This window comes from Sparus aurata, chromosome 14, assembly GCF_900880675.1.
Source record: "Sparus aurata chromosome 14, fSpaAur1.1, whole genome shotgun sequence".
Lineage (NCBI taxonomy): Eukaryota > Metazoa > Chordata > Actinopteri > Spariformes > Sparidae > Sparus > Sparus aurata.
This window is the reverse complement of record NC_044200.1, coordinates 5,176,337-5,203,404: the sequence shown is the minus strand read 5'-3', so window position 1 is coordinate 5,203,404 and position 27,068 is coordinate 5,176,337. Positions and strand designations below refer to the sequence as shown.

The following is a 27,068-nucleotide window of genomic DNA, read 5'->3' as shown; positions in this document are numbered from 1 at the left end:
TTAGCTGATCATTTTCTGATTTTCACCCAAATTCAAGTACATTTTTTTAAAAAAAAGAAAAAAAAGACAAATGGATTGGACTGATTAACCGTAGACGTCAAAGCTGATATGAGAGATGCAAATTTCAAAATCTGGTGTACCTGAGATGAACAACCAGGCCTGAACGACACTGAACAGACCATTGTCCTATTACCTTAAGTTCTGTCAGTCATATGATACATGTGAGTGACTCTTTTGAAAAAAGAGGAGAACCTCATTAATTCAAATAAAACGTTTTAAAAGTAAGATATTTCAGTGCTATTAATTCAGTGGTATAAATCTTAACACTGGCTTTAAATGTCATATTTAGGTATTTGGTTTCTCATAAAATGAAAATAATTACAGGCCTCCTCGACTTCAAAACTCTTGTTATGGATATCTGTCATAACAGACCTTTTATCGAATTTTTATTTTTATTTTTATTTTTTAAGTATTAATCAGTACTGGTTATGGTGAGTGCTGCCATTGAAACAGCTCACCTTGAAATCCACTTTCCCTTAGAAAAATATGTTGTGAATCTGCCTGTCCTGACAACCTGCAGAATATAAGTCCACTGTACTAAACCAGGCTACTTGTTACACAAAATGAAATACTGATAATGTGATCATGTGCTTTTCTAGCCAATACATGACGTATACAACATAGCCAATATGATATACATAACTATCAGCGGTAAGGTATGGTGGCCCTCAAGTGCTATATGGAACATGTATTATGCTATTTAAATGGGACCTAACAATTAAATTGAGCACAATGTACACAAATAAAATTGTCCATTTACACAAAATACAGAGTCGCTCTTTATAATAACACGAATAGGTAGGCCAACACAAGTGCATTTAAATCGGAGTATGGATAATTGTATATGATGTATTTAGACACCCGTGTCGCACTGTCGCATCAGTCAGCGCTCCAAAATGCTTTCCTGAGCTCAGTGCACAGCCCGGAGTCAATGCGCGTCCTCGTGTGGGTCTAATGCGCGCTCTCGTAACCATCGTAACCATGTCGCCATTTTGATTCGAAAAATATGACTGAGTTTTTCCTGCTTTGCATGCTAAACTTAGCCCCGCGTTTGAATTACTTTGTGCGTGAGTACGAACCATACACTCTCTATCTGTAATAATGTGTATTGCTACTAATGTCAAGTAACCATTAATGTCGGGAAACTGTTCATTTGATAAGAGTTTGAGGGCACATTTGACTAACGTTAGCTAAGTTGAGCTAGCTAACAGTAGCCTGTGCTGTCGCAGACTGACCCTTCTTCAAAACAAATCACTATTCGCTCACAGGCTAATGTATGTTAGCTAACACAGCTAGCTAGTAGTTAGCTGGATAGCTAGTGACTTAGTGGCTTGCTGCTTGACGAAAAACTCCACCAACAGCCTAAAACAGACGGAAGGAATAGCAGCGGACTTTCAATCAAAGGTAAGTTTCGGACGGAAAGATCGTCATGAGTTTGTGCAACTAGCTAACGTTAACTCTGCTGCTGCATCGACAAAGTTGAACCTAAGTTGGAGAGCTATTTAAGTTGGCTAACTCAGCTCAGTACGTTACACGTTAACTGTTAGTAGCTAATTAGCTTACATGCTAATCAGAGGAAAGGAGGAACTAACGTAAACGTTAGCTAAACTGAATGCTAACTTGATAACTTAGTGTCTACAGTGGCCAGTTAACGTTAAGGGAGACATTAACGTTGGCTAATCGGCTAACTTTGCCAAATAGATCCCTTAACTGTTAACGCTACTTAACGTAACACAGTCGCTTAGTTAACTTTTAACATACATAATTGGGTGCCATCAAGATTAACGGAACTTATTTGCCAGCTAATGTGTTCCTTATATTACTGCATTTTTTAAAAAAATGTTTGATACCGTCTAGTACTTGACGAAAGAACTAGCGTTAACCTGAGTAGTGTTCTTTGATGCAGCCATTCTGAGTTGGCTGAAAGGCCAACAGCAAGAAGCCTCGCTGAGTTACTCAAATCAAGTAACTTAACCCACTGTTTACGGTCAATAGTACATGAATAACCGGTGGACGACGACGCAATGTGACCAACCGTGACGACTCATTTTTGCAAAATATTTCTAGGTTGTTTTTTTTAATCCTGTATTGTTTGGTGCTGGTGCCTCCACTGGAGTTGAAGTAAACAGAAATCTGAGCTCCCACCGCAAGTCAGTTGATGTTCACTTCATGCCAAGTCTATAGCAGCTCAGTCTACATTTCTTTAGCTTCACGCCAGCGTGTTTGTCATTGTTAGACAGTCTCAACAAATGGGGATCCCCTTAGCTAACAAAACATTACACACCAGGGACTCAAATGTTTCATTTCTGTTATTGGTTGCTCTGTTATTTTAAAAAAAATACATGATACAATTCGAAGTCTAAAGCAGTGACAGCCAACGAACAATCACTAATGGGACTTGAATAAGCACCATGGTCTCTGTACATTTGTAAAGGAGTATTATGAAGCACCCCTTGAGTAAGTGGCCTTTATTAACTTAACTTCAGCGCATCTAAGTGCAAGTAAGCAGCAACAGGCTGAGTAAAACTGCAGCTTTTGTTTGTCCTCTGAAGTGCACTATTGCAGATGGGTTGATCATTGGTAGTGCATGTTGTACAAAGTGTCCAGTACAGCATGATAAACATCCAATCGATAACAGTCGCATCTTTACCTACGTTCAATAAATAAGCAGAACTTGTGCAGAAGTGCCGGCCGAATTTCCTTTTACTCGATTTCACTGCTTTTCAGCTTGCCCAATTACAGACTATTGTTGGCTCACAACATCCACATGTATGCCCTTTATGTGTGCCATTGTTCCTCTTTTCATCGTGTGTTATATGTGCCAGTAGACTGTTTTTGTTGAGGTTGCCTCCGGTGGGTTCTATTTTGGATGTAAAGTCAAGCATTTGCTTTCCTGCTCAGTGTCCACAGGGAGCGTTCAGCGGGTTATTATTGCACTTGTGTACTCTGTAAATGTATGCCAGATGGACACTGCTGCTGTTGCTGCTGCATGTGCAGGGTAGGGTCCTCCCCAGGAAAAAAGGAAAAGAAAAAGGAGGAAGCACTTTGATTTCCTCCTTCAGTTTTACTTCCATGACCAACAGTTGCTCAGAGACACGCATAAGCTTTGACGTAGCTACACGCTGTAATTGTTTTCTGTCACTTATGGGGTCTAAGGTTGACTAGATTAGCTGCCACAGTAACCGCATGAGGAAAAACAAACTAAACATACTAAACATACTTGGGTAGCCACAAAAGCATCAAATACTTGCTCTCCCTCATTTAGTATGCATTCTCCATTTACCTCCTCTGATAGTGGGCATTAAAAATCCTCTGTTGGGGTGCCAAAGTAGATGTTGACTAGATGTCTTCCAAGTATAGAGTGATGAGCATGAACACAGTGACTGTGTAAAACAAAGTAGAAGAAGTTCACACAAAAGGTAGTACATGGAGTGCTATTTTAGCCTTCTTAATTGCTTTTATTTCCATATAATTGCTAATATTTCCATTGTGTTTAGTCCATGCTTCATTGTTGCAGGCGTGCACATCATAATTACATTAGTTGGTTTGAGCTCTTCAGGGTGTTTTTGTAAGTAAAGCCCAACCAATACTTGATTTTTTGGGGCAATGTCAATATTTGGGCGTATAGAATTCCAATATCAATACGGCCACTGATTATTTTTGCCCCATTTGTGGCAAAAAATATGTAACCGAGGAAGAAAAATTTCCAGTAAAACAATAAACCTTTTGTCAAATTGACATCAGTGCACTGAAACAGTAAAGTTCACTGGGAATTTAATGATTATATATTACCCCAGACATCCTTTTCTGCTTTTATAAACTCTAAACAAGTTTAATATTGGCACACATAAGTCAACATGTACACCGGTACTGATATATCTGTATATAATTAGGCCGACCTGTCCTGACCTCAGTGGGGAGTTCACTTTATCACTGTGAAGCCGTGTTCAGTGTGTACCTTGGTTTTAGGATCACAGTTTGGCTAATTTTCCGTCACAGTAGGGAAAACAAAAATATGTAGAAAGCCATAATACTTACTGTAAGACTAATGGGCCTCAAATATTGGCATAATTCCAATAAGAAAAAATAAGAATGAAAATAAATACCGCAAATGTCTGCAGTGCTCCACACTTTTTTCCCCGCAACAGTGTAAACAGCAGAAATCACAAGGAAATTTGATCTTTTCAGTTCTGTTTCGGGCCACTTTCATGGTCCATATCAGATACAGGTCAGATTTTTTCCCCATGCAACGCCAGTCTAATAACTTGATGAAATTATTGCGACTTCTATGTGACTCTGGATTGACATTTGTCACAACGCTGTGCTGGCAGTTTGTGAAGCCACTCAGGTCACGATCCTACTTCTCCTGACTACAACTCCTTGTCCACACACACACACACCTCTGAACAGAAGTAACAGCCATTGCTCCACAAAATACCCAAATTAAAAAATTGGCTAGCTTACCCCTCATCCTCGTTATCATGTGCTCACAAATTTACTGGATTCAACTGCACATCTAATTACAAATTAAACTGTAAAAACCTGACGTCAGTGGCCTCAGTGAAATCAGAATTGAGCACATTACTCATTATGTATACATTCACATGCAGTATTTGTGCAGATATAAAAGTGTGTCCGAATGGTATGATAACACGATGTCAAATCCTCTAAAATCTTGTCACACCATCGATGAATAATCCCTGCTTTTTTTTGTGTCGTGCAGGTTATGGTGAGCCTCTCAGTGTCTCATCTCCTAAAGAGGCCTGCGTTTTAAGAGGAGACCCATGCTGATAAATGCCAGGCCTCACCACACTCTCTGTCGTCTGCACAAACACAAATGCCTGCCTGCCCGTGGGGGAGGTCTGATTAAAGATATCCACATTTCATCCACTGGTACGTGTGAGTGGTTGCGTTTTGTGGCCTTTCTGTCTTTTTGTAATTTAATGTGTGAAGTATGGCTGAATTTAACTCTACCATAATACTCCAAGCTGAAGTGATCACCTTCACATTTTGTCACAGCCATCCAGTATTTAACCTCAGACTCAACCTTACTGTCACTTTCATAATGTTTATGCCAGCCTTTTGTGGGCATCAAAATTCTCCTTTATGGCTTTACATGGCACATTCCAGCAGACTGTTGTTCCTAATTTGTTCCTACTGCAAGATTCACTGCAACCAAGTTTCATCAAAGTCTACTCATGCCCAAAAGGCCCTACATTAATGCAGCATAAACTGGAATACTCTATGTAATGTGATTTTTAATTATTGTAATCTGAAAATACTGTTTACAAGATCATTTTTCAAGTTAATACAAGAACATTGTGCTTTCTGTAAGGATGTACTGCGAGTGATAGTGCTGTGTTGTTGTTCCTGCTATTATTGGTTTAATCCTCTAGTTTACATCTTTGTTTACATCAGTTCTCTCCCCTGCTTCCTTCCCCACCTACGCATCCACTCTTCCCCTTCCTATCCCTTTCTTTCATTGTTCTGGTCACTGCTGGGCCTCTGTGTCCCCTCATCCTACTCCACCTCTGTGTTTCTCTTCCTTTACTTTCCCTCTTTGTCACTCTTCTAGGGCTGTGTCCCCTGTCCCAGCGGCCACCATGTTTTGGAAGTTCGACTTGCACACCACCTCCCACATCGACCAGCTGCTGGACAGGGAGGACGTGACGCTGAGAGAGCTGATGGAGGAGGATGATGTCCTGCAGGAGTGCAAGGCCCAAAACCGTCGGCTACTCCTCTTCCTCTCCCAGGACCACTGCATGCAGGAGCTGGTCAGCCTCATCACCACAGAGCCGCCCGCCGACTTGGAGGAGAGGAGCCGCTTTAAGTGAGTCCTCACAGTGGTAATTGGGAATAGTGATGGGTTTCAAGATGCTGCACAGCATATGGGTGTAGTCAGTGCAAACATCATAAACTAATAAAATTACAAGGTAACAATTTATTTTGTGTTTTATTTAGACAACTGAAAAGACTGAAAAGTCATCTATCATTATTGGCCCTGCTGTCACAAAGAAAACACGATCTGTTTTGTTTGCCCCACAAAAAACACAGGACTTGGACTCCACAATTTTAGTTAAGCAATGGACCAACTTTTTTTCATGTAAATTTTCTCTATGATTTCATTAGACTGAAGCATCAAGGCACAGTATGTACTTAGCTCAGTTCTTACACAGTTGTTATTTTAGTTCTTAGTTCAGTTCTAGTGTCAGATAACCAAATAGATGGTAAAGATGGTTATTGAATATAGGGAATGTTTCTTTTAAATAATAAAAGTAAATCCGCGACCCTCACGGAAAAAGCAGAAGAAAATGAAACGATAAAAGTAAATTGAAGTAAGTGAATTAAGTAAATTCCCTACTAAACATACCTTTCTTTGTGGTTGCAGTATTGTCACACCTAGTATAATTTATTTGGATTAACATGAATTGAAATTATGTAGGGCAGGGTAGAGCCAGCGTCTTGTTATCAGAAGGTCGCTGGATTGATTCCACAGGTCTGTATGTCGAAAGTGTCCTTAGACAAGATACTGAACCCCAAACTGCTCCTGATATGCTGGTTGCATGTTGCATAGCAGCCACAGTGTATGTATGAATTACTGTAAGTTGCTTTGGACAAAAGCGTCTGCTAAATGCCTTAAATGTAAATGTATTGTCACTGTGCATTTTTTTAAAATTCATCTTTTGTTTTAAAAGGAGGAAATACTACAATAACTTATAGTTTTTTCTTTTTCTTTTTTATTAGTTTAGTTCTTTCTGTTCTGTTTTTATATATTCTGATATATTTATACTCTGGTCACTCAGTCCCCATTTGTTTTGACCCTCTGAGATCATCTGAAAAAAATTCAGAAATGCATCTTAAAAGATCTTTAATTGCAGAGACCCTTTTTCATCATCATTCTGTTTTTGTTTTTTTTAGGTTTCCTAATATTGCTTGTGAACTCCTGACATCTGATGTGTCCATTATAAATGATAAGCTTGGGGCGGAAGAGTCTCTCCTTGAGATGCTGTATAACTTCCTGGAGCAGGACCCACCCCTCAATCCGCTACTGGCCAGCTTCTTCAGCAAAACTATTGGCAATCTGATTGCCAGGAAAACCGAACAGGTACGCTGAAAAAGATCATTGTTGACCAACAGTTTCTTGGGTAGAGCATGCAAATGAGCAATAAATAGGTCTGTTGACCAATGCTACTGTATAGATAAAAGTGACATACAGAGGTTTGGTATTTTGGAAACCAAAGAAGTTAAATACCAAACACTCACCCTGCTTCAGTCAAAATGTACTGAGCAATTAGTTTTGTTTTCCAGGTGATCACTTTTCTAAAGAAAAAGGAAGGCTTTATTGGTCTGGTGCTGAAACACATTGACGCCTCTGCCATGATGGATCTGCTGCTTCGCCTCATCAGTTGTGTGGAGCCTGCCCCCTTGAGGCAGGAGGTCCTTCATGTAAGCTCTCTAAATATATATTTTTTGTGTACTTTCCAAAAGTAAACCACAGCACTTAGAAGCCTTAAAAGTATCTAACACCTTTCATTTTTTCCCCAAGTGGCTGAATGAGGAGAAGTTGGTACAAAGACTCACAGAGCTCATCCATACTGGCAAAGATGAGGAGGTGAGTGTCTGGCCTGCTGGGAGTTGACTTGTCACTGTGTCAGATATGTACAGTCAACTTGAGGGGTTCACTTGTTCATTTAGAGTTTGTAATTCAATGATTTACATTTCAGAGACAATCAAATGCATCCCAAACGCTTTGTGACATCATCCGCCTTAGTCGAGACCAGGCCAATCAGATGCAGGAGAATATGGAGGCCGACCCACTATTGGCTGTACTAGAGTCGTAAGTTGATTCAAGTTGTTGGAGGAAAAGGAAATCTCACCTGTGCCCAGTTTGTTGTGGTATTAAGAGGGGAATGTGTATAAAAATAACTAGTATTTATCTGGCCACCGAATTGGCTTTGTTTGGTGTCTGGCATGTCAAACCTTTGTCCCATCTACTGTTCGTTAAAAAAAAAGTTCTTTTTTTTTTGGCTTTTCTCCCCTTTGAATCAGTTTGAGGTCAATCTTGGTAAAAACGATGTTTGGTCTTAAATGTCCACACAAGCAGGCATTCTAAATACACTAAAGCATTATATATCGCCAATGCACTAGTTTCCAAAAAAATATCCAATTCAGTTTTTTGTTTTGTTTTGTTTTTTCTTAAAAAACAACACACCAACATCCCACCCTTGAATTTCCAAAACAATAGCAGACAAACTTGACAAGCGTTTGGTTGGCTTTAAGAGGAGAACACATTCTCTCATAAGCATATCATTGTCATCTGTTTTGTTTGATTAATTTGCCTCTTTGTGAACCTTTGTCAGGCAGGAGAGTGTAGCAGGGCTCCTCAAGAACATGTTTGAGGGTGAGAGGAGTGAGGCCTCCATCGTTAACGGAACTCAAGTGCTACTTACCTTACTGGAGACCAGGAGGTCTGGGTGAGTCTAAGAGTTTCCTGTCAAGTTTTTAATGTTAGGAGCAAAGAAAGTTTTGGTTCCTCTGGATCACAGTCATCCCAATGGTACATTTTTATTGCATTTAAGGGTTGGGAAATTGTTTCCAATTTGACATGCTGTGGTTAAAGGAGATTGCTGATATATGATCCAATTGCTCAAGGGGGTCAGGTGTAGGGAGGGGATAGGGTGATTATATGTGGGCCCACCAGATAGCCTCTCTAAATGTGCAAAATGGAGCACATTATAGAGTTATTTCTAGAATATCTTAGTTTTGATAATAGTAGAATAATAGACACCCCCTTTGATTGTAGATACACGATGAAGTTGTCAATTGGCACAAGCCTATTGTATTTACTACTACAAGGTTTCAGAAAAGTAAAGAAAATGCTTCCTTCTGCTGATATTTCAAAATACTGCTGACACCGAAGAAAATATCCCAAAGGCAACTCTGGTGGGACTTGACTAGACTTCATTTGTCATATGCTAATAGTTTCTTCTGCTTATGTCTCCCAGGTTGGAAGGGCTGATGGATCTGTATTCTCAGGGTTATGAAAGGTCTTACACTGTCAACAGCAGTATTTTAAATGCCATTGAGCCCCATTTAAAGGACTTCCAGCAGATTCTTCTGGATCCCCCCAAGGTAAAGCCATAGAACAGTGCCAAGTCAAGCAAAATGTAATGCATATGAGGTGATCGGTATTAATTGTTGCTGTGATACAACCTTGTTTTTCCTCTGTGGTGCAGTACTAGCACTGAAACTCGGGGATCTTGTTTGCTGGTGTATTTGTGACTATATTACTATAATATTATTTGACAACCTTTTTTCATTCCGTCTGTAGAAAAGTGCAATATTGACGACCGTTGGCGTTCTAGAGCAGCCACTGGGGAACGCCCGCCTTCACGTGGCCCGGCTTGTGGCCGCCCTGCTGCAGACCAATTCCCCCAGTATCTGCCAGGAGCTCTGCAGTCTTTCCACCATTAACTTACTACTGGTAGGCTACTCAGCCTGGCTTGATTGAAACTCTGTGGCTCCTAGTTGTCATTGCGCACAAACTGAGTTGACATGTGTTTTGAGATGTGATATGTCTTTAGAAAGATGCTCTCTCCTGATTGTGTTTGTCTGTGATATCTACAAAAAGTTTCATCAGGTTTACACAAGGTTGGTCATGCGGCCGGGAAAACACTGATTACAATATCACACGACCTGACCAAAGGGCAGTGGGTGTGGCTTATTTGGACTTGGTTCATATAAGACCATATGAACATTTTAGTGTAGTTCAGCACACAGGGGATTTAGTCCCTCCATTGTCACCCTGGTTACACAATATGGGGGCACTGGAGATCCAGTTGGTACCACTGTGACTTTTTGAGATCCTTTTTAAAAGGGGACATGGTCATTGGTTAACATGCCTACAAACAAAAAGGTGTTACTGGTACCTCTTGACAATTGCATGCTGTTCAGGTCCACTCAGTTATTCTGTTTTCTTACAATCTTTTCCAGCATGTCAGTAATTTTGCTTTCCATCTCTCTGAAAAGGATCTCTTCTTCAAATACTCTTGGAACAACTTTTTGCACTTCCAAGTGGAGCTGTGTGTGGCAGCTATTCTGAACCATCCTTCCTCCGAGGAGAGGCCCAGTCCTGGCCTGCAGAACCACGATGGGAAGCCTGCAGCATCCAACCCAGAGGTGCAGGGGGAGGCAGTGGAGACAGGCAGGACCAGTGACCCACAGACCTCCATCCACAATGCTCTTGTGGCACATGTAGGTGGCTTTGGCAGAACTTGAGTGTCTCTACAGTTTTGTTTGTAGGGTTTTGTTGCTCTTTCTCAATGAATTCAGCACTCGGCTTCATTCTGTGTATCTGTTGCACCCTCAGCTTTTCCAGAACTGTCAACTGGTACAGAAGATCCTTGACGCCTGGGAGGAGAATGATAAAATACAGTAAGAATGTCATTATATCCACATCATAGCTATGTGCATCGTAATACTTCTGCAGCTTCATGCTGCAGTGTTGAAATTGGTAACTGTTTCTGGTGCCATAACATCAATGCATTACAGATTGCTTCTGACAATTGTAGTTGTGTTGCTGCATTGAAATTACTTTGCAAATCGAAGGTAATAATAAGCGTGTCCCTACCAATCTCAGGGCTGAGGGTGGCACCAGGAGAGGCAACATGGGTCATCTGACCAGAATTTCCAACATGGTGGTCCAGAACCTGGAGAAAGGACCTGTACAGGCCCAGATCACTGACCTCATCAAAGGTAATCACATATTTCATTAATCCTGATGCCAGATAAGTTACAATTTCAACTGAAAGATCAGTGTTAATGAATACCTCTGCTTTGGCAGAGCTTCCAGAAGACTGTAGAGGTCGCTGGGAGAGCTTTGTGGACGAGACCCTGAGAGAAACTAACAGGAGGAACACAGTAGAGCTGGTGAGATATCCTTTAGTAGCACTCAGGTTTCTCTGCATCAATAGCTTGCTTTTAACTTCCACTTATTTCCTTTTCCCAGTTAAGCCCAGGAGGGTGCCCAGAATTGCAAAGCAGCCCATCTCAGTCTCAGAGCAGCCAGCAAATGGGTCTTTTCTTTAAGAATTTAATTGAATAAATTTAGATATATAAGCATAAACATGAGTCAGAAATGTTGTTTTTATTAATTCACAAAAGTTGTGGCCCAGATGATAGACTTAAAGTGTGACAACAGGTACTCAGTGAGCTCACACTGCACATTTGCTACATTGTATACACTAGCATTCAAAAAGACTGCAAGTCTGTGTGCACTCACTCACTCACCATTTCACTCCAAGATGGAGCCTAGGCCACCAATTGCTCATTCCTATGGGCCATCTCATTGAGCCTGTTCCAGGTGTAACCTTCCCTCATATCTGCCTCCAGTTCTCTCATCCACATTTGCCACGTTCTTCCATTACTGCGTTTTTCTGATAGATTCCATGTCAGTGCCTCTGGTGATATCGTCCTTTAGTTTTCTTCGAGCGTGACCGATTCATGACCATTTCCTTCTGCTGATATACAACTTTGCCATAGGTCCTCATTTCTGATGCTTACAGCTACCAAATTCTCAGGGTGCTTCTTAGACATTTGGTGATTAACACTTGGACTTTTCCTTGACATAGTCTTTGTAGTGCACAGAGTTTCAGATCCATAAAGCAAGGCAGGTATGACATTGGTGTTAAAGATTTACAGTTAGTCAATGTTATGTCCCTGGCCTACCATTTGTTCTTCAAGTTGTTATATGCTTCTCTGTTTTTTCCAGTTTTGGCTTTGTTGTCTTCATCTGTACCCCCATTAGTGCTTACATATATCAAAGTCAGTGTGCACCTTAGGTAAAACCTACATAGTATAGCTCAGTGGTATACTGCAGAAATCTCATTTAAGGCAACAATTAATCAGTCGGGTGATATGGCCTTAGAATAAAATTACTATATTTTTAGGCATGATGTATATCTTGATATACATAAATATATCGATGCATATCTTGATATACATACATAATTTCCCAGTCTGGGATCAGTAAAGTAATTCTATTCTATTTGGAAATCTCATCAAAAGCACTTAAAATACTAGGACAAGCCGACAAAATCAAATATAGTTTTTTTTTTCTTTTCAAAAAATAGTTTTTTTGACCAAATACCTGTATTAATATGGCAACAATACTGTTTGGAGGATTATAGTTACTTTCATAAAATATTTACATGATGAGATTTTTGCTAAATAATTATCAGTGTAAAAATAGAAGTGTGCAAAGACATAGTGGCATTAAAACAAGTAGAACAGTCTGTATGTTCAGAAAATGATATAACTTTACTCTGTGCAGCCTTTAAAACCAAACAAAACGTTTGTCACATCAAGATATCCTAAATCTACGACAATATATAGTCTAAAATCCTGATGACAATATAATATCTGTATATTGCCCAGCACAGTTACTAAGAATTAACAAGCATTTGTCATTAAAATTGCAACATGATGACAATTGTAACATGCATTTGAACTGTGTCCTGCAGGTAAGCACCCACAACATGCACTCATCCAGCGAGGACGACGACATGGAGAGCCCCTTCCCCAACGACCTGTCTCTCCAGCAGGTAGGACAGACGGACATTACCATGGAAACAAAGTGACACCTCACACCAACGATGCTCGTATTAGTAAAGACATGTCAACATCCGTGTCCATTAGCCACTTCTGTCCACAATGATATCACCTTAAAAAGTTTCCTTTGTCCCCCTCAGGCCTTCTCCGACTATCAGATCCAACAGATGACCGCCAACTTTGTGGATCAGTTTGGGTTCAATGACGAAGAGTTCAGCGAGCATGATGAAAATATCAAGTAAGTAGTTCAAGTATAACACATTTCTGCATCCCCAGACAACAGAGCAAAAATGTCCTTCAGCTCAGAGCTCAGAGACATTTTTATTGATTCTCAGTTATACTACTTGATGTTATGTCTGTTGAACTATTTGAATACTTCAGTGTGGGTGACTTATTCTTTTAGTTGTAACAGAGCAATCACCTTAACCTACAGGATGTCGGCTGATTGTTTAACATGTTTCTTGTTCTCTTTCCACAGTGCCACCTTTGACAGAATTGCAGAAATAAACTTCAATCTAGATGCTGATGATAATAGTGTAAGTGTTTTGCGTGTGTCTGATTATTACACATTTTTTCACTCACAGAATGACACAGACTCAATCTGCTGTTCCCCTCAGTAATACTGTTGTTCTAGCTACTTCAATAAGATACTTCAGAAAGGAATACGACCTTATCCGTGTGTTTGTTTGTACACAGGCCAATGCGGCTGCTTTCGAGGCCTGCTGTAAAGAGAGGATACGCCAATTTGATGATGCTGAAGAGGAAGAGGACATTTGGGAGGAGAAGGAGATGAACTATGCAACACAAGCTAAATCCAGAACAAGGTAAACCTCATAGTGATTTGTAGTTTTTGTTTTCCTCACTGCAAGAATTTCTGTGTTCTAAATCCTTCCATCTGTCCTCACTTTGCATCCATTGCCATTCGTTCCCAGGTTCGGGGTCTCTCAAACCTCAGAGGGAAGCTCCAGGAGCAGCATGGAGAACGGAGGCAGGGAGCGGGACCGCGGATCTGAATCTGATGAGGATGAATCTGATGAGCAGAACACATCAGATTCAGGTAGATGACGAGACAGAACTCAATCAGATGTCTTGTGAAACCACAAACTTTCAGAATCGTCTTTTGTTTTGGTCTGAAAGAGTCCTGTTTTTTCTGTCTTGTGTCTAGGTCCAGGCTGGACGGCAAATTTCAGGGACTCTAGAGGGACTGCAGCATCCCAAACCCCAGCAGGGTGGGATAGCTCAGCTGGGGGAGGAGCAGAGACGCAGGGAACTGGCTGGGCCAACTTCACTGAGTTCCAGCCTTTTTCCGGGTGAGGAGAAAATCTGTTGACCCCAATAAGAAAGGACGATTGAACAAAAATGTAATTTTAGATTTTCTAGGTGCGATAGTTTAAAGGTTTAATTGATGCAGCAGGCATCGATGTGAGTACATTGCAGGATGAACAACCTTTTGATGAACTCAGGAAACAAACCAGAGACTAAATTAAGTTCTTGTACGGTATTTCCGGTCAGCAGTGAAGTCCCAACTGCTGTAGTACTTATTTTGTCTTCTCAACTTGTTAAAAAAAAAAAAAAGAGATGGACAGAGAAAGGACAAGCCGAGAGTATGAGTTGGTACGAAAGAATGATGGAGGAGGAGCAGGAATGACAGATAAAGTGAGTGAAGGCTAAATCAGATCAACATTGACATCCAACTCAAGCAACAGTAAATATAAACAGCTGGAAGACATTGTGATGTTTCCTCATCTGTGAAAACTGAGTTTTCAAAGCAGTCGCTCTTTTTTCCCACCGTTCTTCAGATACAGTGGAAACAGAAATGCCAAAACATGAGGGGACTCTAGTTCCTAGTTTAATAGGTTCTGTAGTTCCTCAAAGGGTGTGTTTGAAAAGTGGTTAATTACAGTAGTTATTGGCCAGTAGACCTGAGGAAGGTTCTCGCAGGATCAAAATTGTGTTTTATTTATTTGTATTACATTAAAGTGACCAGCACTTTTTCACATTATTTTTCTTCTGACACAACTCACAACTTTTGCAAAAGGGCCACTGACAAGTTTTGGTTCTGAAAGTTATAAAATTGCAAAAAAGAAGCATAAAAACCAACAGAACATCAGTCTGTTAGACGATCAGTGTGTGGGTTCTGGGGCATCACAAAGGTTGCTATAAATGGTTCTAGTTTTAAATACTGGAAGAAAACTGATGTTTGTTTTCAAACAGCTGTGTTTTAACAACTGAACACAGACCATCCTTCTAAATGACAAGAAATGCATTCACACAGTGAGATATTCTGTGAAAACAACTGTCATTACTCACAGCTTCTTAACGCGGTTTTGTGTTTCCCTGTTGATTGTCCACAGTACAGAGACTGAGCCCAGGTGCAGCTCTCCTGCAGACTCGAGCAGCAGTGATGCAGATAAACAAGCCAAACAAAACCACGACAAGAGTGGTGAGCCTTTACCTGCCTCCTCACAGCTCAGCTGACTCACTGAATACAACCGAAGGACGTGTCTGCTGAATGCACCCTGCGACCTCTAACCACACGTTTTAATTGGCTTGACAAATGCAACACACTCATTTCTTCCGTCTTTTGTTTACGTCAGCAGATGTTAGTGCCTCCTCTGGTGCTTGGCAGGCGGGAGAAGGGAGGAAGGCTCCTCTCGTGGCCTCAGACAGCAGCTCCTCCGGTGGATCCGACAGCGAGGAGGATGACAAAAACGCCGGTGCCCCTCCTGCTGCCACCAATGCACCCAAGGTCCCCGGCAACAAGACAGCTGACCTCAAAAGGTTTGAATCTTTGTGAAAGCCTTGCTGTCAGAAGCTGAGTGTTCTCTTCCCCGGTTGACCAGTCCACTCTGCAGCCGTACACAAAAGGCTGGTCCGTGTGTGTATAGACATCTATATTTGAAACATAATCACCACATTGAGGTAATTATAGACTGGACTGGGATCGGAAATTACTGGATTCATTCAGTATTGCGTTTCTAAGTAAAGTATATCCTGGGAGCTTCTGTGGTACTCTGCACACACTAACAGTGAGATCTTCAAGTTCAGAAAGGTTGAGAAGTTACTGCGCAACAAATGCAATGTTCTGACTTTTTCCAGGAGTCTACAGGATGATTCATTTCGTTTAGTTACTGTAACTTAGTTATAAAAATGACACTGTGGCTCTTGAGTCATTTTTATCACCCCGCCTTAAGGTCAATAAAGGTCCATACACACCACGTTCCTCTGATGTTCCTCCTACGTTGTAAGTTATCTTGCAACGACTGCCGAGTAATAAATGATGTTTACCTGCACTGTCACTGAGGGTGTGTGTGTGTGTGTGTGTCCTGCAGTGAGGAGAGTCCGGTGTCTCTGGAGAAACTCTCTCTGTCAGATCCTCCTAAAGCGTCAGAGCCGCACCCTGCTGGGGATTCACCTGTAACCACACACACTGACAGGAAGTAAGTGGGCGCCTTCTGACTCTGTGTCGACGGTTTGTTGGACACATTGGTGAAGATGTATTGTATAAATACTCTATATCTCAATATTTTGAAAACTCCTCTACAGCACTTCTTTAAATGTTAGGAATGTGCAACAAAATGAAAAACGAAATGCTAAACCCTCACTGAGTAGCTGCTCATCCTCTCAGTTTGTGTGTGTGTGTGTGACCGTTTCCTCTGTGGCCCTCGCAGAGAGGAAACCCCTCCACCCCAGGAAGTGTCGGTCAACGGGCCGGTGTGAGCGCGGCGAGCTGAATCCATCGGTGACGGCGCCGCTGACTGTCAGCCTCCTCCAGAGTGACTCCCCTAAATAACCTCACTGCAACTACGGTGTTTTTACTGAATCACTCTGCCATGTTATTGGACCTGGACACTGCCAATCAACACCAATAATGAGGCGGCGGAACATGTAAAAAACAAAACAAAAAAAACAGAAAAATAACTAAAAAGAAACAACAAATCCAACAGACAGAGCGGAGTGTAGAGGAATCATCTTCAAAGCCTTTTTTCTGATGTTGCACATAATTACGTGCGGTTTTAATGTAGCAGCGATCTTTGAAATGACAGAATCCGAGGGGTAACATCATCATCGTTATTTTTTTAAAGATTTGTCTCCTACCTGGTCAAAGCTGTTGGAGTCCCGTTGTTAGGGATTTTACATGGTCACCCCTGAATGGATAGCACAGGCTAACTTTTAACGATGCCTCAACAATAAATACCTTTTTTTGAAAACATTTTTTTTTTCTTCAAGCTTAAGAAAAAGCACTTATGCAGCCATTTACTGTACATTATAGCACAATGTAAGTGTTCTACCCTCATCTCTGCTGGCTGTCTTCTCTGTCCTCTCACCCAGATCAACGTTTTTATCCGTAGTTTTTTTTTTTTTTTTTTTTTTTCTCTTTGGTTGCTGTTGATGAAACATCTCTTGTTGTCGTACATCACCAGGTTTTCTGAATGTTTTAAAGTGCTTCAGGAAGGTCTGTCGAGGAGGAGGAGGAGGAGGAGGTCGATGAACAGAGCTCTAATAGTATTACTGTCTTTTGCTCATGTGCAATAATGTCAATTAGCCATTTTATTTAAAAAAAAAAAAAAAGAAATTCAGCATTATCTCTTTTTAAAAAGAATCAATCTAGACTCATTTGGTGTCGGTTTGGGCAAGCAAATTTGGATATAATCTCAACTTGATCTTTTCAGATTTTTAAATTTCTATTTTCTTTTTCTGTTTTTTTCTTTTTAGTGCATGTTTAACCGGTTCTCTGTTGACCTAGCTAGTGAGCTAAGACCTTCTGATTGTATTGACTTTTAAGTTCTTATTGCTATTCCCCTTAAATCAACCAAACATTATCTACCTATATACAAATATTATCTACATTTAAAAAGTAATTTTACAAGCAATCTTGAGATTACTATTGTTGTCTGTTCCTTTTTTTTCTCTCTCTCTCTCTCTCTCTCCACCAAGCACTTACTCACAGGACGAGAGTGGCATCTGGAGTGACGCTGTATGTTTTTCTCCTTTTTTTTTTTTTTTTTTTTTCTCTTTTTTAAAGTTTTAATTTTATTTCTCTCTGAGCAGCAGGATTGGAAATAGGGCAGGTCTGAGTTCTGCAGAGCTCCAGGCCTCTTTGGTGTACTTACTTAAATCATTTGACAGCGATCAGGTTTTACGATCATTGTTAAAAGAAATTTGAAAATTAAAAGTGTCTGGTTGACCACATTAATACCAAAAGCTTGGCTCTCACCGTCTGGTTGTTGTCTATCCAGCTGTTCATTTGAGACCTGCGCCCGAATACTTCACTGGACTCCACATGAGAACTTCTACATACGTACGAGCATACATAACATACCACTGTCAGGTCTTTTATCATACAAACTAACTGACATTTGTTGTAACGAAAGTCAGAGATTAAATTACCGCAAAAGCTCTAGTTTTTATACACTTTTGAATTCATGGCAGCAGTTTGCTTCAGGAACCTTTGGAACTCACTTGAGGCAGAGTCATTCCTAGGCGACAAGTAACTGCCTTATTCGGGAAGTTAAACATGGAGTCCGCTTGTCTTTGAATGCACCACGGAAGAGACTTAAATGCAGCTCCATTTCCTCATGGCAAAAATTGAAAAACCCAAATACAATGAGTCTTTACAGTGGTGGATGAACCATCAGTCTCCCAAAACTCGATCTAGTGTCTTTGCATCTTTCAGCTTATTGGTTTGGTTATTTTACAGCCCGCGACTTCACTGCTTTGGTTCAGTGTCACCTCTCAGCAGGAAGCTGTTTTCATCAGACAAGCTCAGATAAACACAGTTCATCGTACAAAACCAGAGGCCTGTACCACGAAGGACTGCCAGCATTACCAGGACATGTTTCATGTTTCCGAGTGGTCACACTTCGTAGGTCAACCAAAGTTTTCCACATCAAGCCAATAGTCTTAAAATGTCATTGACCCAGTGGCGTGCACAGACTTTTTGAAGGGCAGGGGCGAAAAGAAAAAAAAGGGCACATACAGCGCGTTTTTGCCACTGATGAGGGCACTAAATTCTGTGTGTTGCCGAGGGCACTTTAGACATGTTCATATGTTATACAAATGGCACATTATATAGCCTTAAAACAGACTAAGAACATTTTCAATTAAGTAGATGCCATTTCCTGTATTCTAGTGCATTTTAACACCATATTAGCACCAGATAATCCAAACTGGCTCAATATAGATCAAAAAGGGGCCCAACATAAAAGTCATTGCAACAGTAATGTTTCAAAGTACTTCTTGGTCTTAATAGTCTTCTGGAGTTTAGTGTGTTTTCTTCACCCAATAGGGCTCTGTGATAAAAACACAGGGAACGATGCACATTTAAAATATTTATTTGACACCTCAAAATAAACAGACTATGATGAAGCATGGACATACAGTGGTTTGCAAAAGTATTCACCCCCCTTGAACTTTTCCACATTTTGTCATGTTACAACCACAAATGTAAATGCATTTTAATGGGGTTTTATGTGATAGACCAATACAAAGTGGTGCATAATTGTGACGTGGAAGGAAAATGATACATGGTTTTTAAACATTTTTAAAAATATAAAACAGAAAAGTGTGGTGTGCAAAAGTATTCACCGCCCTGAGTCAACACTTTGTAGAACCACCTTTCCCTGCAATGACAGCTGCAAGTCTTTGCCCATTCCTTCTTGCAAAATAGCTCAAGTTTAGTCTGATTGGATGGAGAGTGTCTGTGAACAGCAATTTTCAAGTCTTGCCAAAGATTCTCACTTGGATTTAGGTCTGGACTTTGACTGGGCCGTTCTAACACATGAATATTCTTTGATCTAAACCATTCCAGCGTAGCTCTGGCTGTATGTTTAGGCTCGTTGTCCTGCTGGAAGGTGAACCTCCTCCCCAGTCTCAAGTCTTTTGCAGACTCTAACAGGTTTTCTTCCAAGATTGTCCTGTATTTGGCTCCATGCATCTTCCCATCCCATGGATTGAACAGTGCTCTGTGAGATGTTCAAAGCTTGGGATATTTTTTCATACCCTAACCATGCTTTAAACTTCTCCACAACTTTCTCCCTGACCTGTCCGGTGTGTTCCTTGGGCTTCATGATGCTGTTTGTTCAACAATGTTCTCTAACAAACCTCTGAGGCCTTCACAGATCAGATGTATTTACACTGAGATTAGATGACACAGGTGGACTCCATTTACTAATTAGGTAAATTCTGAAGGCAACTGGTTGCACTGGATTTCATTTAAGTGTATCAGAGTAAAGTGGGGTGAATACTTTTGCACACCACACTTTTCAGTTTTCTATTTTTAAAAAAAGGTTTGAAAACCTTGTATCATTTTACTTCCACTTCACAGTTACGCACCACTTTGTGTTGGTCTATCACATGAAATCCCATTAAAATACAATTACAATTGTGGTTGTAACGTGACAAAATGTGGAAAAGTTCAAGGGGGGTGAATACTTTTGCAAGCCACTGTATATGTTTCCAACTGGGCTGTGCACATACAAAAGGCAGTTTAAGGAAAAGCATTTTTAAAAATTAAAATAGAATAAAAAATCCCAAATGCCTAGCCTGCCGGGGGGGTCAACCTTAAACCTGGCGAAAACCCTGATATGCAATGCTAACCCCACTTTTAATTTTACTGGCTAGCTTTAAAAAGCTATTCCCGCAAGACTTAGCTAGGCTAGCTCCTCAGCCTAGGCTTAAACATGTGATAGGCATCTCTACCTAATAATAGCACTTCCAGGCTACATACACTAGTATTTAGTAACGCAAAATTGGTAACTTAATAGACAGCTTGCTATATTAGCTACCTACCTCACACAGCAGTAGGATGCCGGGTTGAACCTCAGTCAGTATAAAGTCCCCACTGACATGTGACCATTTGAGAGAGAGTGTGTCTAAAATTGAATACTTAAATGGATGGAATGGACTTATTTTAACAACGGGAATGTGTTCTTAAAACTTAAGTTACCATCTATCTAGCTGCTATCAATTTATTCCATCATTTACTAAATACAATGAATCTAACTGACCTAGCCTAAATTGTAAATTGAAAATAAAATCTAGAAAGTTTATTAGCCCATCAGCCGTTTGCAAAAAAGAAATAAATTAATGAATTTAAAAAAACAGAAAATATGGGCTAATGGCCATACAAAGTATATTGAACATAAACAGGGTTTAACTTGTTGAGACCATAAAATGACTCTGGGAAAGCTTGCATGCCTTAATTGGAATCAATATTCTCCACCCAATGGCAGCAGTTTAGTGTGTTTTTCCACCCAAAAGAGCACTTGTGTTTTACCAACCACAAGGGCACTTAAGCACGCATTTATACCACCCAAGACTTGAGGGCAGGTTATCATGTTTTGCCAACCGGGAGTGCGCTTAAACTTGTTTTAACCACCCAAGAGAGTTTTTATTTTTACCTAAGAGGGCAGTTTAGTGTGTTTTGCCAATGAGGAGGGCACTTTAAAGACGCCCTTTTGCCACTCAAGTGGATAGTTTATCATGTTTTAACCAGCCAAGAGGGCAGTTTAGTGTTTGTTCCCCCCCGAGAGGGCAGTTTAGTGTGTTTTGCCAACCAGGAGGGCACATTAGCACGTGTTTTTGCCACCCAAGAGGGCACTTTAGCACACGTTTTTGCCACCCAAGAGGGCACTTTAGCACACATTTTTGCCTCCAAAGAGGGCACATTAGCACGCGTTTTTGCAACTCAAGAGGGCAGTTGTATTTTGCTAACCAGGTGGGCACTTTAGCATGCGTTTTTTGCCTCCCAAGAGGGCACTTTAGCGCACGTTTTTGCCACCCAAGAGGGCAGTTTATCATGATTTAACCAGCCAAGGGGGCAGTTTTTTTCCACCCAAGAGGGCACTTTAGCGCACGTTTTTCAACAACTGGGCCACAAGGGGGGGCGACCGCCCCCCTGCCCCCCCCTTGTGCACATCACTGCATTGACCCAATATTAGGGCATTACATGTAGATCTTACCAGTTACATTTGTGTATTGAATTATATTAATGTGTGGCTTACACTTATTTCTATGGTGTGTGTGACAGTGTTAGCTCTGTTCTCACCTGCAACCCTCGTGGTGTCAAGCCACAAACAGAAAATAGATATCAAAACACTCAGAGCGGTTACATCTGTCTTGTAACAGATCCGAGGCTGTAGTGCTTCAGTGTGTCTGTTGTAAGAAGACGTCGGGATAAAAAAAAAAGCAAAACAAAAAAGGAGAAAATGACATGAGGCCAGGAGGGGGCCGTCCCTAATGGGAGTAACACCTGTCACAATCCAATCACAGGGTCTTCTGTGAATGATGGATCGGTCAGAAGGCGGGGCTTTTATGTGTTGAACGGAGGAGGTTAGGTGTGCAGCATACGTTACCATGGCGATGTCCCCAAGTAAGCAGCGCGCCTCCAATGAATAACACTTGTAAATGTTTTGAATCCGCTACACAGTGTCTATGGAAGAAGTTTGTGCTTTGATATCTGAGGTCAGACCTGGTTAAACGAGTCAATACACACACACACACAAAACCCAGGTGAACATTTAAACCCACAGTTTTTATTTGGATTCTAAAAACTATATCGACATGATTGACAACATAACCCGGCTCAGAAAAGTCATCTCTAATATAAAAAATAAAATAAAAGAACAAAAATAAATAAAAAAAAAAAAAAAAAAGGATTATGTCATGCTGTTGTGGTTAATACAGCTGTTTGTTGTAGAGCGTTACCACAGAGAGATGAGTAAACTAGAGTGAAAAGATGAGCTGGGGCTGACTGGATGAAGGCCGCAGTCACAACACAAGGACACGGCGAGTCTTCCCACGGGCGGGTTCCTGCTGCCACTGTGGTCCATCTGTTCTGCGGGGCGGGGAGATTATTTAAAGATGCGCAAAGGGCACCTCGAACTCGACGCTGTGTGATCATGATGCGGGACTGAATGGATGCTGCAGTCTTAGTAAGACGCGGTTAAACCACCACAGGAAGTTAACTCAGACTTCAAGAACTGAGCCTGCTTTAAACCTTCATCATGCTTATTAGTGCAAGACACGAGGCGCCTTCAGTCAGGGAATCACATCAGTCTTTGTTTTACAGTAAAATGGGTGTCGTTTAATATCTTGAGAGAACATGACAATGGCTGCAGACGGCTTTGTTTGAGTGCTAAACTGCAGAACGTTTGACCAGAGAGGGCTTTGACACTGGCTTCTCAGCGTGGTTTTAAGTTATTCTGTGAGGTTGGGGAAAATCATTTCCCCCCAAAACTTACTAAATGTTATAATATTACCGTATTAAAGGATTAGTTCAGCCAAAAACGAAAATGTGCTTAAATCTACTCACCCAAGTGCTGATTGAAAACTGTCTTCAGCCAGTGGATGAGAAGGTTTGATGGAAAATGTGTGAGCTCAGCATTTAAATAATGTTTGGCATCTTTGTTTCATCTCATAAACTTCTACACCGTGCATTTTAACTGCTCATGCCCGAGTCCTTCAGTTCAATATGGAGACTTCAGACATCCAGCACACTTAGTCACCCACCTTGTCACTGACTATTTAATGAACACAAAAGCAGTCCATTAAGCCAGCAAGCAGGCCAGCCAAGCGGAACCCCAGCACCCAGGAAGACTTCATACATGTGAAATTTATTGTGACTGTAACCTTTCGTCCAGAACATCCCACCACTGTGGGTGAGCAACACAGTAAAATCCAACCAGCCTTTAAAAAAAAAAAAAAACCCAGCCCAGAGGCTTCCTCTTCCACTAACACACCATGTCCACTCTTTCAATAACGGTTGGTATTGAGTAAAGACAACCATTTTTACAAAAAAAAAAAAAAAAGACATTGAGGGTTTACTTGAACATTTAAAAAAAAAAAAAAAAAAGCATTAGTCACATTAATACAGAAATAAACAAAATGGCACATTGAATTCCTAATTTAAAAATAAAGTGGTGCTTGAGGAACTTTCTTACTGAGGAGACAAGTTAAATAAATTACTACCATAAACGTTACATACAAATCTGGAGTAGTATATACAAAGGAGTTATTAGACACAAAAAAAAAATCTACAATTTCAAATTTTATGTTCAAACAAAGACAGCAGTAGAACCGTATTTTACATAGCAGGGTTTGTGTTAACACGTGTGGGTCAGAGTGGTTTGTGTGTGTGTGGAGGAGAGAGGTGTGTGTGTGGGGGGGGGAGGGGTCGGGGCAGTCAGACAGACCATCGACATTAAAAAAAAAACAAAAAAGTGACTCGATGTTCGAAACCTTCCAGCTAAACGTACGGCTTCTCTGTGACTCTAACAGCTGTAGACTCGTCTATGTACATGTGTGACACTGATGCAGCCGACACAGGTGCAGTGAGTCTGGACAGCATCACGGCGGACACGCTGAGCACGAGTGAATGTGATGGAAGCTTGTGTGAATGTGACCAGCTCTCAGACGTTCCCCTGTCCCAGCATCATTAAAGGAACATTCAGATATTTTTCCTCTATCCATAGTTGTGGCCTTTGTGACCGATGGCTGACTTTATGCTCACCACCTCCATTTGTAAAAAAGAAATATGAGAAAAACGACTCCAGCAAAGACGGTAATATACCGGAATTTTGTTCTCTCGGAAATTTCCTTAAAAAATTCACCGATCGCATGTTTCCTTGTTGGCTGAGGAAATGTTCTTACATTTTAAGTTAAATAACACGTTTTAAAGAATTCATTGTCACGTGGCTGAAAACAAGGTCATTTAGCATAGCTTAGCTTAGCTTAGCTTATTGAAAGGTTAATGTTTTGGAGAATTGTTAATTTTTTTCTGTGACAGCAACAATAAATCTCATTAAGCAGCGTGAGCCTCCTAAAACTTTCCAAATGAATTAAATGTTCCATTACTTTTTTCTAAGCGTCCAGACAAAAGTAAACACGGAAAGTAGCCCTCTGGATTAGCATTTGTAGCTACCTGCATGGGGATCTACTTCTAGCTGGCCGGATCGAAGGAAATTCCATCTTTAGGAATATTCTTAAGCATCCAGTTACCTGTTTTTAGTAGAATCTTGCTTTGTGAATCAATAAGCAGCAGTAAATGTTTGGAATTTCTGCAGATTAACGGGAAGTATGCTAGTTCGCTAACCAAACTGGCTTGCAACTAGCTACAATCTCTAATCTAGAGGGCCAATTTGTGTTTACTTTCATTTAGACTTGAGACGAGCATTTAAAATAATTTCAATTAATATACATAAGTATTGTAATGTGGTTTGCTGGAGTCATGAAACGCAGCTCCAGTAAACCTCACAGGTGGTGAGTACGAACGTCAGCATCATCAGAATGGACCCATTTATGACATCTAGGTTGAAAAAACACCTGAATTTTCCTTTAGCTAACATCCAGTTACCGACACTTTGTGAGCACTGCGGCGAGTCAATATCCCATCCCTCCAAAAACTGTATTCTCTCCAACGCATCCCATAATATCACTCTGTTCGTTAGTATCCCTCCTTAATCTCCTACCTTCCAGTTCTCCTTCTATAGATTGTATTTAAGACATCACAAGAAAATAAATCCCTCCTTTTTCCTTCAGCATCCCTTAAAAAAAAAAAAATATATCTGAATGTGACTAGTGGTTGCACGGATTAAAAACACACAGGTGGAGAGCAGAGTTTAGCTTAGTGAGGGAGGTTCTTTTTTAAAAAAAATTTTTTATCTATGTTGTAAACACTCTCAGTGAAAGTTCACCGACACACTCATTACCCTGACAGACTCCCAACTCCAGCTGGCTCTCCTGGTTTGATCTCTACGACTGATTCATGGCTTTCACAGTATGTCAGCGTCAGCGTCGCCTGCCGACCTGAAGGTGATGAGCATTGATCTCTTATCTGGTGACAAATTGAGATTTTGGAAAACGACAACAAAAGAAAAGAAATGGAAATCCTTCATGAACCGTTGAGGAGCGCCCCCCCCCCCCCACCACCCACCTCCCCTCGCAGCGACACACTTGACTTCCATTAAAACTTCGTCTGAATATTGATGCGAATGGGCTACATCAGGCAGTGAGAGGCAAAGAGAGGGCTGAGGACCGGAAGGGGAAGAGCGTTAACTGTCAGCGTGTGTGTTCCTCGGGGGATTGTTTTGGTCCGTCAAACCCACCGGTCCCATCTTTTCTCCAGAGCAGTCTGAACGAGTCCTGTGCGTGGCCGGGGCCGACTGCAGCTCCTCCGTCATTCCTCCCCGGGAGTGTCTCAAAGGGCGAGCGGGGTTAGTAGGAGGGAGAACGGGGGGGGGGTTCTGGTTTACAGGTGGAGGGTCTGGAAAGATCTTCATGCTGGTCCGAGCTGCAGGACGCCTCACAGAAATGCGACAACATGCTTTTAATATGCATTGTTTTAGTGCACGCACACACATCCAGCGCACATAGTGGTCAGACCGTCGGAGGGAGGGAGGGAGGGAGGCTGCGGCTACTTGGTGAGACGACAGCGAGTGGTTCTTCGGGGACTTTTTTTTTTTTCTTCTTTTTTTCTCATTTTTATAACAAAAACACTGAAACGTTGTGACGCGAGGTTATTAGTTCAACACTAGCAAACAGAACAGAGCTTAAGTGGTGAAAGGCCCCTTCCCCTCCCTGTTTCGTTGGGATTGGTCGGCAGAGATGTCCGTCAGGTGCCGCAGCACAGCTCATTCGTTTCCCGGTTGCATTGCTCCTTAAAGAGTCCCGCCTCCTCTTTTAGGCGTCTGACAGGCAGCTCTGAACACTGTCCATCCACAGCTGTGCGTTCAGGCTGTCCTGGGCACAGAAGTTGTACACTCGTTTGGTCGTCTTGAGCTGAAAGACGACAGAAGAGAAATGAATCCCAGCTGGTGACATTAGGTTTGTGTTCAAACTGAACATGCAGAATGTTTCTGCCTTCACAAGTAACTTTAACCAAAGTTTAAACAACCTAAACTGTGAAGCGTCTTTACTTCATTTTTCAGCACCGTGAGGAGATCTACATCTGATCTACGTCTGTTGCTCGTGTGCACTCACATGGCCTCTGAGTTCTTCTACACATTGTTGGTCACTAAGACTCCTCTCTACATGTGTGGCCGATTAAAAAATGCCTCTTTTCTCATGCAAAACAGCGTGGTGGGGTGCCGTGTGTTACCGGTCATGTAATTAGTGAAAAAAGTGTCTAAGAGTATTTGACCTTTTTACTAAAACGGCTCGAGAAATGCAACGCACAGCCCAAGAGAGACACACACACACTAGGCACATCAGACTGTAGGAAACAATGGTTTTGCTAGTGATGTATGTGATTAGTTGCTAATGTCTCAGGTAGTGTCAGCTGCATTTAAACATTAATCAAACATTCACTTGTGATCATTTGGTGACTCTTAAGCTAATATCCAGGTTAGTGCTTCAATTAAAACTAGTCCAGATGATGTGATGTGAAAAATGATTGACAT

The 27,068-nt window shown here is 41.2% G+C and overlaps 2 protein-coding genes across 12 annotated transcripts in view; one reads left to right on the top strand and one right to left on the bottom strand.

Moving 5' to 3' along the window:
* The first annotated feature begins 999 nt into the window (after positions 1-999).
* On the top strand, positions 1,000-17,874 carry ppp6r2a (protein phosphatase 6, regulatory subunit 2a). Of its 5 annotated transcripts, none has more exons than XM_030439728.1 (24): positions 1,000-1,127; positions 4,784-4,953; positions 5,636-5,890; positions 6,979-7,165; positions 7,369-7,506; positions 7,607-7,672; positions 7,785-7,897; positions 8,421-8,534; positions 9,066-9,192; positions 9,392-9,544; positions 10,090-10,314; positions 10,430-10,494; positions 10,700-10,815; positions 10,904-10,989; positions 12,582-12,662; positions 12,810-12,907; positions 13,148-13,205; positions 13,366-13,493; positions 13,602-13,726; positions 13,835-13,979; positions 15,024-15,112; positions 15,267-15,450; positions 16,002-16,109; positions 16,341-17,874. In XM_030439728.1, the coding sequence occupies exons 3-24, from the start codon at positions 5,664-5,666 to the stop codon at positions 16,387-16,389; spliced, it is 2,682 nt and encodes an 893-aa protein (XP_030295588.1). In that variant the 5' UTR covers positions 1,000-1,127; positions 4,784-4,953; positions 5,636-5,663; the 3' UTR covers positions 16,390-17,874. The 5 variants fall into 5 exon arrangements, with proteins under 5 accessions (XP_030295588.1, XP_030295589.1, XP_030295591.1 ...); XM_030439729.1 differs by having other exon boundaries at positions 1,019-1,123; XM_030439731.1 differs by having other exon boundaries at positions 1,021-1,464; positions 10,913-10,989.
* Positions 17,875-22,185: 4,311 nt separating this feature from the next.
* sbf1 (SET binding factor 1) overlaps positions 22,186-27,068 on the bottom strand; it is a 66,947-nt gene continuing 62,064 nt past the window's right edge. For all 7 annotated transcript variants that reach the window (XM_030440126.1, XM_030440127.1, XM_030440128.1 and 4 more), the window contains one exon: positions 22,186-26,448. In XM_030440126.1, the coding sequence (XP_030295986.1) occupies positions 26,350-26,448 (99 nt within the window). In that variant the 3' untranslated portion in view covers positions 22,186-26,349. The remainder of the gene's footprint in view (positions 26,449-27,068) is intronic.

What these genes read in the sequence shown, in the direction of transcription:
- ppp6r2a (XM_030439728.1), top strand. Translation starts at nt 5,664, where the DNA reads ATGTTTTGGAAGTTCGACTTGCACACCACCTCCCACATCGACCAGCTG. An exon ending in GATCACTGACCTCATCAAAG is followed by an intron (nt 10,816 to 10,903) that starts GTAATCACATAT and finishes CTGCTTTGGCAG; the next exon opens with AGCTTCCAGAAGACTGTAGA. An exon ending in GCAGAACACATCAGATTCAG is followed by an intron (nt 13,727 to 13,834) that starts GTAGATGACGAG and finishes TCTTGTGTCTAG; the next exon opens with GTCCAGGCTGGACGGCAAAT.